This window comes from Coffea eugenioides, chromosome 5 (genome assembly GCF_003713205.1).
Source record: "Coffea eugenioides isolate CCC68of chromosome 5, Ceug_1.0, whole genome shotgun sequence".
Taxonomy (NCBI): Eukaryota; Viridiplantae; Streptophyta; class Magnoliopsida; order Gentianales; family Rubiaceae; genus Coffea; species Coffea eugenioides.
The window spans coordinates 41,391,525-41,402,911 of record NC_040039.1 but is presented as its reverse complement, the minus strand read 5'-3'; the positions used below and the strand labels follow the sequence as shown (position 1 = coordinate 41,402,911).

The following is an 11,387-nucleotide window of genomic DNA, read 5'->3' as shown; positions in this document are numbered from 1 at the left end:
TAAAAACATAAGTTTTACTTTGAACTAGATTTGTACTCGGATGTAACTTTGTCATATTTTAGTACATCTCCTATTCACATGCATCATAAAGCTAGGCATGTTTGTGTAACAAAACATTACAGTATCAATGTACATAAGATGAATTTTTATTGTTTTAAATAATTGCTATAAAAATTAATTCCTTCTTTAATTAAATTATGTGCTGATATTTTGTAGAAACTCTGAATATTCTATTCTTGATGATTCATTTACATGTAGAACATTTCTGACATACATTTTCAGCTTCCTTTTGACGATGAGTAAGTGACTAATATTTCCTCACAAGCTTTTCTTTACATTTGGATTAAACAGATTTGTGATATACCAATAGCACAGTAAGTTAAATTAGAGCAAAGTATCATGAGGCTAAAAACTGTCTCTAGATCCTATTGACTGTTGTGTCTTGAAGGAAGGCAATTTTCTTGTACACTTTTCTTGGATCTTGTACTCTCCTTGCACACTACTGTATGAGTGAGACCCTGCAGCCAGGAGTTTTTAATATCCTGATGTCTACTTGCTTATCTCTGCAATGCAAGTAGCCAGGCAATTATAGGGTTTCTTCTGTTTATGTCCAGCATCTAATGTGCTAGAGCATTCTATCAATCTCACAAAGAAGTATGATTGATAGCATTCTGATTGAAATCCTGCATGCCAGATGAGCAATGCACTACAAACTGCAAAGCTGGTGAGTCCTATTCATTATAAATGATTTGGTCTAATAACTTGCTGGGCTTAGTCTGAAACTTTCCTTGTCTATATCCAATTTTTATGACACAAATAACTTGCCTAGTAGCTTATTCAATTGCAATGTCGTCAAAATATGCTTTCAGAAGTATTGATCCAAAATTTGTTGATCAAACAGGAGGCTACATGCAAATAGAAAAGGGTGTCGAAGTTATATTTGACCACAAGCTCTTTCTAATTAAACATTTCGCTTTCATTGCAAAGATTCTGAGTACTTTCTTAAGCAAGATAACTGGGTTGGAACGGATTAATCTTTCTCCTTTCTGTCTCTGCATGGATGTTATCTAAGCTGCAGTTAATAAGTCCGACTTTCATATAAATACTTGTAAAGGTTCTATGTTCAATACCTTCTTTCTCCAGTGGGCACTCTTATTAGTTTTAATTTTGCACTTAGTCAGAAGTTGATGGATGAAATAGGAAGCTACATGCTAATTCAAGGTCCATCTTGCTGCACCTTTTCCTAGCAAAACTTCAATGGGTAATAGCAAACTTGGTTTAATGTCCGTTGAATACCAAACACCTGCTTTTCATTCTGCTTTCCATTTTCTTCTTGATTGTGTGCTTAGTCAGAGATTTTACTAGCTCGGATGTTAAGTTCAAATAAATTGGAATACTGGCATGTCAAGTCGAAGCTTATATGGAAAATACTTTAGTTCCATGATCCAGCCCTGTGGGAGTGTTCTAAAGACAGTACTAACATAGCCCTGTGGGAGGGCTACCAAAAATTTGGTCCCAAGCCCCGAAGATTAAGAAGAATGTGATGCTACCCAGACTCAAAAGGGTCCAATTAGCGATAGGTAACTAGGCGTGAATGTGAGTATGTACCTCCCATTCCCAAGTACTTCTTGCCAATACATTTTCGTAGAGATGGATCTCAATTGGATGCTGGGCCGTCTGCAAAAGGTAAAACCACATGCAGGCCCGTTAGTTGGGGACCGCTGCGAAAGACTTTGCTCCCGATCGGTAACGCTGATTACCCGCTCAAGAATGAAGAACTAATAGAGGTGATAATTCTCTGCAAAAATGGAAGAATGGAAAAAAAGAGGTGGTAATGGGATAGTGTGCCAAATTGCATGGCCCGGAAATAATGGTAGCCAGTTGCCACCCATTTTTGGACATTTGGATTACAACTTTTTGGTATATATGTATATTAGTGTAACGATTTAATGCATGTCTGACGACAAAAGTAATTCAGAAATATACAAAGAAAGTACATCCCTTGACGATGAAATAACCTTGAAATCAGTGTTTCCCATGCTGATTTGTTCTTCTTGAACTTCATTTACTGAACTTGCACAGTTGGGACAATCAGACAGCTCAATTATGTCAAGAGTTGAAACATTTCCCAAAGAAGATGGTATCTCCGCCAAATTATAACAGTTTTCCAATACCAATTTCTGCAGACGAGGAAAACTGTTCTCGCACTCCAAGGCAGTCCATTTAACAATGTCCAACGAAGCTAATTTCAAGAATTGAAGTTTGGGGAATTCCTCTTCTTTCATGTTCCATTCTTCCCCGACAAAGGTTTGCTCGAGCAATTTGAGAACCTGAAGATTGGGTAGATCTGCAATTGCAGATATATCACTCCAAGGCAAGCAAAAGCCAGAGAGAGTCAATTTTTTAATAGTCAAAGAGAAATGAAACTCAAAGGGATAGCGCTCGTCAATTTCTGTTCTGAATCTTAGATTGAGCGATTCTAGTTGACCTAGAAAGTCAAGTACTAGAATCTTGTAGCTACCCTCCTTAGCAGGATCACAATCTACATAGAGCCTGCATTTCAGCTTGCGGATGTTTGGAATTTTTCTGAGTATCTTGTCCATGTTTTCCCAAGAAGAAAGGCTTACCCAGGAGAAAGTGTCCAAATTGCACAACTGTGAAGAGTTGTCAAGATTTTCCGTGGGCAAATCGAAACCTCCCCTTAGGCTTTCGTCCTTCAAATGTAAATGCCTTAGCCTTTTCATATTCCATATAGTATCCGGCAAAGAAATCAGCCAACCATATATTTCCAGAATAAGAGTTTCCAAATTCGAGAGATTGGTTATGGATGATGGGATGGACTTCATATTACCAAGAACTGCCAAGTATCTCAACTGAACAAGCGACCCTATTTCTCTAGGAAGAGTAGCTCCTAGATTTATTTGGCTTAAATCTAACACTCTGAGAAGTTTGAAGACCTGAAAGATGAATGAAAGATCAAACCAAGTGTATGGTTCCCTTGGTCCAAATTTGAAGAACAATAAACATCGAACAGCCGGGATAGATAGCCTTGACTCTTGGAAGTGCTCCGGCTTAGAATTGATGCATAAGCGGCGTAGGTGGTGTGGCACATTGAAAGCATAAAGTTCATCATACCCACGTACCAACTGCAGAAACTTTTCTTCTTTGGCTTTTGTCACACAAAACTCATGTAACAAATCATGAATCCGACAAGCTTTGACTCCCCCAGTGCATCTTTGTTTAGATACCATGACTAAGCTCCTGCCTATGAGATTCAACATAAAATCATTTGCCACATCCACTGCGCTCTTTGAACGAGTTGTTTGCACAAATCCTTCGGCCACCCATAACCAAATCAACCTCTCGATAGTGTGTTCATGGTCTTCTGGAAATCCTCCAAAATAAAGGAAACATGGCTTCAAATTGTCTGGTAAATGTCTGTAACTCAACTCCAATGCAGCAGTGCATTGTTCTGTACTAGAAATATTGCTTGAACTTAAACTTTGCACAACCTCCTTCCAGCCAGATTGCTCCATGTTTGCTAGAATTCCAGCAAGAATGACAATAGTAAGAGGTAATCCTTGACACATTTCCAAAATCTGGGTCCGGAGTTCACATAATTCTGGAGGAAGCGAATCTTTTCCAGGACAAAACTTTTCTTGTAGCAGATCCCAGCTCTCATCATGAGTGAGTCGACGAAGAGAATGAGGCTCTTGGTCGAGTTTACCTTGAGGAGCAATATCACAGAGTCGACTTGTCAAGATAACTCTACTTCCATTTCCATCATCAGGGAATGACGCTTCCAATCCTTTCCATACTTCACTGTCCCATACATCATCCAAAACAATAAGATATTTGTTCCTTAGCAAACATTTTTTGACTTGATGAGCCAGATCTTCTTCACTCATCTCAAAAAATTTTTTGGAAAGCTTGGAATCAATACAAGTCAAAATTTCAAGCAACAGATTTTTCTTGTGATAAACTTGAGAAACGGTACACCAAGCGCGCGTATGAAAATGGTACATGACTGAAGCATCATAGTAAATTTTTTTAGCTAAAGTTGTCTTACCAAGTCCTGGCATACCTACAATGGGAACTATTTGCACCTGGCGTGATCCTCTTGTGAGGCGATTGATTATCGATGTTGCCTCATCCTTGAATCCCACCACCACGTCGTTGATCATTGGCTTACTTCCCTGTGATGGCATGTGATCGATTCTCTTGGTAACTCCCTCAACTTTGAGATCAAGCATTTTGCTATGAAAATTCAAGGCTTGAGCTTTGATGATCTTAATTTCTTCCACAACGGAATCAAAGGACATTGAGGAAGAGTCCAGAATATATCCAACCAGTAAGGAGTCGATAAGAAATTCCACCCTATATGCTACCTGTACAACACGATCCCAAAGTGATTGAAGCTCCTCATTTTCATTGCGCAACTCCACAATTTTTTGCAGAAAAGAGCGCAAGAAAACAAGTTCTTCCTGGATTGTTTGAATTGGATAGCTTACGAAAGCAACTGAACTTGCCTCAGGACTTGTCAAATCCATCATGTATTTCAGAAGAAAATCGATAAATCCCAACTCATTGGTCCTAGGAAATTTGAAGGATGATCTTTTTGGGAATTCCTCTGCAACTGTTGCCTGGATAACCTTAAAGTTTTCTAGCAAATCAGAAGATACAAGATGCATTTCGTTGACCAATTCGTCATTCATTGCGTTGAGAGAAAGAGAGAAAATAGCCAGTCCTGCATCATGGACCACAAGTCCAGTAAGATCTCTCATTTTTTCATCAAATTTCTTTGGCTTCTCCTTGAGAATGTTTCTCACGGATCTTAGTCCCTCATAAAGCTTTTGCAGTTGATCTCTTAGATGAATCATAAGACAAGTACCAGACTTTAATATGTCCCATAGATTAGATAAGAGCATATCCACGAAGTCCTTCAACATCTGCTCATCTATTTCCCTGTCTGAGTGGCTTGATAAATTAGAAGCAATCAGGGCCTTGCAAGTCTCTACGGGAACAATATTCTGCATCAGTTTGCAAGAGTCTCCATTCTTGATTTGCATCAGCTCTTCTTTACACTTGATAGACCCGCACATAAAAATATGTCTTGCTACATTAACAGCCACAGCTTCAGTACGAGTCAATAACAGTTCCAATTGCCCATCTTCAACTTCATGCAGAGTGATAAAATGCAGAAAGTTTTTCAAGAATGTAAGCTTCACTCTAAAGGCTCCGGTGTGTTCTACTACTTCCAGATCTGGAGCATTTTGCCAATAACTGAAATCCACCAGATTCTCCAGAAGAGAGTCCATGAGTTCCATAAGGTCATCTTTATTGACAAGGGAATCAGTAGACTGCCCTGACGAGCAATCTGAGAAAACAACGTACCAATGGTTTATTTCTTGATTGAAAGATCCGATTTCTTTTACTAATTGATAGGCAGTACGCACAACGTCATCTGGAAATTTGTCACCTTCCAAAGTAGCGAGACGAAAGGAGTGAATCTCCTGTGCCCTTCTGGATATGACATCTTCAATCCTAACTAGCAGAGCTGCTAGATTTGCATCAACATGATTACTACACTTTCTTGCGCACAGAAGAAATGTTCTCAGAAATGCTAGGCCCCCTATTGGGGTGTGGAAAAAATGACGCTTCCAAAATCCACAAATGTTCCTCAGGAACCCCAGATCATCTATGGCGGAGCGGATACAAGGAATACTACTGGAGGCCATCTAAGGAAGATCGATCAGGGAATAAATGGGAATTCAAGTTAGAGATGAAACAGCTCTGATAATTTGCACACAGAAGATTAAGTGCTCTCCTTTTCTCTTGTACATAAATTCCTAGTATATACTTCTTAATGAGTACTGTATCTATGATTAATCCAGAGCAGGGGAAAAAAGGGAAAAAGCGAAGATGAATTGTTATTTTCTGGAAGATGAAAAAGATTACCCAATTGGCTCGATTGCCCATGCGTTTCTCATTTGGTCCCAGCACTTAGGCCTGTCAACGGGACGGGTTCGGGCCGAAATTCATTATTCCAGACCCGGATCCGGCACACTATATCGGATCCGGATCCGACCAGTTTATCTGACGGGTCTTTTACTCTATGTTCCGGATTCGGATCCGGGTCTATCAGAAAAAAACTAACAAAATTTATAATTTCTAAAAAAATGAGAAAAAAACATATATTTATAAACTAATTTCTAACTAATACAAAAAAAAAATCAAATAAGAAAAGAAATCAAATTAATCTTACTCAAATACATCACCCTAATCAAATTATATTGATTAGGATCCGGATCCAATTATATTGATTACTCAAATATATCTTCCTAATCAAATTATATTAATAAATATATATTTTTTAAATTATTAATCCATTTATATCTAGATCTGGGTCCAATACGGGTCGGAATACTATATTCCGTATCTGACTCGTTTTTTTGTTTGACAAAACGGATCCGGATCCGGGTAACGAAATTAAATCCCTACTCATACCCGGATAAATTTGACGGATCCGGTCCGGGTCCAGGTCATTGACAGCCCTACCAGCACTGCAGTGTTATATTTATACCTTGAGGAAATGAACTAAATCAGCAACCCTTTTTAGCTAGAATTAAAAAGAGCGCTTTCAGATGGTGAAAGGATATGTCGTGGAACATTTTTGAAATATTTGTATTATGATTGTTTGGAAACATAGCCATATGCAATTGTACACATTTTATTTGCATATTAACAGCGTTATTCTCAGCTGTTTAAAGTTTAAGCCCTTGCTTCACTTATCAATCTTCTTTTCCAAGGAAAACGCATTATGTCACTCTTATCTTATTTCAAAGCTGTAAATGCCATCTTTTGTGTTGGGTGCTGAGAAAATTGATGACCATTTCTTGTTAGTCAATATGTTGGGATTGGAGACTATTTGGAAAACAAATATTCGAAATAATACTGTAATACTTTTTTGTGATGTAATATATATAAAATAAAAAATATGGTTGAAAATTGTGTTTATAATACAAGTAAAACAAAATTTAACTTTTTTTTTTTTTGGCAAATCTTGATAACCAACATGTAGATTTTAACGAATACTTAGCTTCATCAGCACTAATGTCGTCTAGAATTGAATTAATGTTTAATTCTGCTGATATATGCACGAAGAGTTAGTTTCATAAGGTAATATCTTGTTTGAATTCCAATTATTGGGTACTATTTGAAATTTTCTTTTCAGAATCTAATGTAAATATATTTTTGACGATTATTTTTACCTTATACATGTCATATCATAAAAAATTATTTTTTTTCAAAAAAAAAAAAAAATTGCAATCCAAAAGAAATGATAACTGTGACAAGGTCTGCAACTTCAGGCGCCATCAATGCCCGGGCAGGCCTGAAGGACAACTAAATTATTTTAAAGATATAGGGAGTCAAGATCATCGAGAGAGTGCGCCATTGATTTTGATATGATAATATTGTGAACTTTTTATATGTTTGAGTCGAATTTTATATGTTGCCCACATGGCATGGTGCATAAAAATTGACAAGGGACACCATTGACTGAAAAATTGTGGAAAAATAAGACAAATTACTAGGAAACTTCATGACAATATTTTATGAAGTTTGAGATTTTCAATGAAATAAAAGAGACTTTGAAAACTCATCTTCGCCTAATCTCAAGGCCATCCAGACTGGAATTCAACTTAGATGTGACAGGGTGTCGAAACCTGTACAATAATAAAAATAAACCTAATTACCAGTTAAATTAGTCAAAACCCGATTCCAAGTATTGAAATAGGAACTTTAGGTGTGCAATGGGTTACTTAATTCACCATGTTCCCGAAAAGTTTGCTTGATCCGATATACCGGAAGGGGATGGCATTTTTTCACAAATAATTATGAATTTGTAGACATGGCAAGTAGGGTCGTATCCTCAGGGATTGGGGATATTTGTCTCTTAAGAAATCCAAAGTAACACAGAGGGTTTTTTGTATAAACGATGATAATCAAAGAAATTCAAATAAAAATAAAAATAAATAGCTAGCTAGAAATTAAATGACAATTCACTAAAATTAGAGTAACAATAATTAAAGGTCTAGCTAAGAAATAATTTCAGCAATGGTTCACCTAATTGATCATCGATGCACAAGCAATTCCAATTATTTATTAATAAATAGGTTATAACTGCCAAACAAGCGATAACAGTCAACCCCTCCTTACTGTGTCGATGATTAAGGTACGCGCCGTTAATCACTGCTCTAATTGAGAAATAATCCTAGATACACCCATAAGATTTAATTCTCCAATTGCCTTACGTATTAGAGGGGCTCTATTCTAACCAAATAACTGATAGGTTGTAATTTTATCATTTATTTTATTATTAATTTCTCCTATTACCTGACCTGATGTGGATTAATCATTAGATTCTATTCACTTTTCGTAATTTGCATTTATTTCAGGGAGTAGAACGAAAATACCACAACCAATGCCAATTTGACAGTCATCGGGAAAGAATTCAAATAGAAGGCATTCGAGGGCATTTTTGGAACAAATAGATGTGAGCCCTTTTCGGTAATTTTGCCGAAGACGGCAAAGAAAAAAGAACCGAAGGGCTCGAGTCTTTTTTCTGGGGCGAGAGCCGCCGCACCTGAGAATAAGACCTGGATAGAAAAAGCGCAGAGAAGGGGCACTATGGGAGTAGCCTAGCTTTTGACTTTTCTTTATTGGTTTTTTAGAGTAGTTGTTTTACCTTCTTCGTATGTACTAGTATGGTTCTGGCCGTGCTACGCAGCGGCCCACCCACTGACATGATCAAAAAAGTCTGTAACAATGAGGATAATTTGCTAAGGTTCAAGAAGTAAATAATATGCAAATGAAAACCATACATTACATAAATAAGTCATTCATGTCTTAGTAGAATACATATTTGAGTGCTTCATTGCCTATTGAGTTACAACAACTATTAATGGCCATATTAGGATCCATTACTTTTTAAGTCAAAAGAATAATGGATCATAATATAATTCAAAACACATTGTCTAAGCAATGAAGTCAGGCACCAAGGCAATGAACAAAAGATTTAACAAAAGTCCAGAATGAGGGCATATCAGTCTTGCTTAGGCTTAGCTTTCTTTGCTGGGTTGTCTTTGATATTGCCAGCTTTTGTTGCACGTTTAGGAGGAGTGTCTGTCAGGAAAGCTTCATTTTGAGATGGACTTTCTGGAAACTCAAGGCTTCTTTTTGCACGTACAGAAAATGAAGACCATGAGGAGAACAGCAAGCAGACCTGGATGTATTGGAAGAAAGTAAGGAAGAAACCACAGTTCTGGGGGTAAAGGATTGTTGCCACTCTAGTCATAAGCCCCAAGTACCTAAATTAGAAAGATAAAAACACCTTACCACCAAACACTTCAACTAACTATTTTTAGTAATTCAATATACTTGTCTCGTGTTCAATTAGCCAATTGGTGAAAACATATAAGTAATTCTAGTGAATTTTGTCCAAAAAGTGAGATTACTTCGAAATTCTTTTTCATATTATTCCAAAAAAATTCATTTTAATAAACTTTTTATCTTTTTAAACAAATATCGTGTCACAAAAACTGTGCTAATGAAAGACTTATGTCATTGAATACCAAAAACGTGGACTACCACATGCACACTTCTTGCTAATTTTAAAGTCAAAATTCAAGATGTATACCCCTGAAGAATATGATAAAATTGTCTGTGCTGAGATACCAAATAAAGAGAAAAATGAACATCTATATAATTTGGTCATTAAACATATGCTTCATGGACCATGTGGTTCACTTGATCCAACAAGTGTATGCATGAGAAAAAATGGAACTTGCAAGCACTACCTTAATAACCCAAACTATAATAACACTAAATTATCTAATTTTTCAATACATAAACAGCTAACAACATCATGCAGCATTTGAAATTAAAAAAGAGGGAAAAATAAACATAAGCTAATCCGAAAAATAACCATCATAGCATAACATCAAACACATGGAGGTCGTTAATTAACGGAAGGCAATAGACAGATGCAACAACAATGAAATTTAAAAATTGCAGTTCAAAATAGAAGGAGAGAAAATAGAAACATACCTATATTTTCTTTGCTCGGCTGAATGTTGGCAAAAGTCGGGCAACATTTGAAATCAATAAAAACAAAGAAAAAAAGTAAACATAAGTTAATCGATAAATTACCATCATAATCACTCTTTTATGCATAATATGAAACACATGACAGTGTCTAATTAACGGAAGTCAATGATAAACAGGAGGGAAGAACATTCAAACTAAAAAACTTGCAACTCAAAAATAGGAAGAGAGAAAATAGAAACATACCTAGATTTTGTTTGCTCCTCTTCTGAATACCGGCAAAAGTGGGAAACAAAGGTATATATAAGGCTGGAAATAGTAAGTTCTCAAAGCTGTACATGGATGATAACTCGGTACAGTAGCCATACCTAAAATGAGCTGTTTTTTGGGAGAAAAGAAGAATTCATGTGGATGAGGAGGATTTTTTGGAAGTGAATCGAAAGGAAGTACAATTAGTTGCTGGAGCAATTGGCAGAAAACTGAAAATTTTGCAGGCTCGCAAATTTTGGGGAAAAGAAATTTCAGTGACCTAATTTTTGGGGTAAAACAAAAATTCACGTGCGTGCGGAGGAATTTGTGGATTGCAATCAAAAGGAAGGACGATTAGTTGTTGAAGGAATTGGTTGAAAATTGAAGATTTTGCAGGCTCATATAGCTGGCTACTAATCGGCGGAAAGGAAGAGGCTACGCAACGCAAAGAAAGAGGAAGGAAAGTATGCTTAAATGAAGAAGAACTTCACTGACTAATAAGACCTTAATGGTGTTGACTAACCTACATTATCAGCATTAGTCATACTAACGGCAATAACACAGGAACATTAGTTCTAACGGGTATGACTCCGTTAATTTATATTATAATTAGGAATATTTAATAAATATAATGTAATCCAAAACACCCCATGTGATAAAAGGACACCCAAATAGTCTACAACTATTTGCATTTGACCAGAGAAATATAATAGGAATAATTTCAAATAGACAAAAATAACCCTAAATAGTTAGCAACTATTTGAAGAGCTAGTTTTCATAAAAGGATTCAATTGACCTTTCTCACCAATTAAAAACCAAACAAAAGAATCAAATGAAAATAATTAAACTATTTTTACCAATTAGCCCCTAAATAGTAAGGAACTATTAGGCCTTTGAACTTGAATACCAAGGTTCAAATAGACATTTCACTCTCTTTAATGTCCAAAATAAAGAAATGAAATTTGTTTTCTCAAATGAGACCTTGACACTTGGCATCAATGGAGAACTTGAGTTGTTCTCTTATCTAGTTG

General features: G+C 36.4%; 2 protein-coding genes and 1 long non-coding RNA gene across 4 annotated transcripts; 1 reads left to right on the top strand and 2 right to left on the bottom strand.

The window, feature by feature from the left end:
- The first annotated feature begins 364 nt into the window (after window positions 1-364).
- LOC113772561 lies at window positions 365-1,142 on the top strand. Its single transcript, XR_003468566.1, has 2 exons — window positions 365-724; window positions 902-1,142. It is a non-coding gene; the product is annotated as an uncharacterized LOC113772561 (long non-coding RNA).
- An 804-nt stretch (window positions 1,143-1,946) lies between these two features.
- Window positions 1,947-5,738, bottom strand: LOC113771671 (putative late blight resistance protein homolog R1A-3). The gene has a single exon (XM_027316241.1). It carries the CDS (start codon window positions 5,736-5,738, stop codon window positions 1,947-1,949), a length of 3,792 nt encoding a protein of 1,263 aa, XP_027172042.1.
- Window positions 5,739-8,865: 3,127 nt separating this feature from the next.
- Window positions 8,866-10,800, bottom strand: LOC113772346. 2 transcript variants are annotated; one of them, XR_003468525.1, is made up of 3 exons: window positions 10,354-10,800; window positions 10,111-10,129; window positions 8,866-9,286 (listed from the first exon to the last, which is right to left on the bottom strand). XR_003468525.1 is itself a non-coding variant. In XM_027316938.1 (3 exons), the coding sequence occupies exons 1-3, from the start codon at window positions 10,445-10,447 to the stop codon at window positions 9,107-9,109; spliced, it is 378 nt and encodes a 125-aa protein (XP_027172739.1). In that variant the 5' UTR covers window positions 10,448-10,800; the 3' UTR covers window positions 8,866-9,106. The 2 variants fall into 2 exon arrangements, 1 of the variants encoding a protein (XP_027172739.1); XM_027316938.1 differs by having other exon boundaries at window positions 8,866-9,371.
- Between the last annotated feature and the right edge of the window lie 587 nt (window positions 10,801-11,387).

Excerpts from the sequence above, each read along its gene's own strand:
- LOC113771671 (XM_027316241.1), bottom strand. The coding sequence starts at position 5,738 with ATGGCCTCCAGTAGTATTCCTTGTATCCGCTCCGCCATAGATGATCTG.
- LOC113772346 (XM_027316938.1), bottom strand. The coding sequence starts at position 10,447 with ATGTACAGCTTTGAGAACTTACTATTTCCAGCCTTATATATACCTTTG.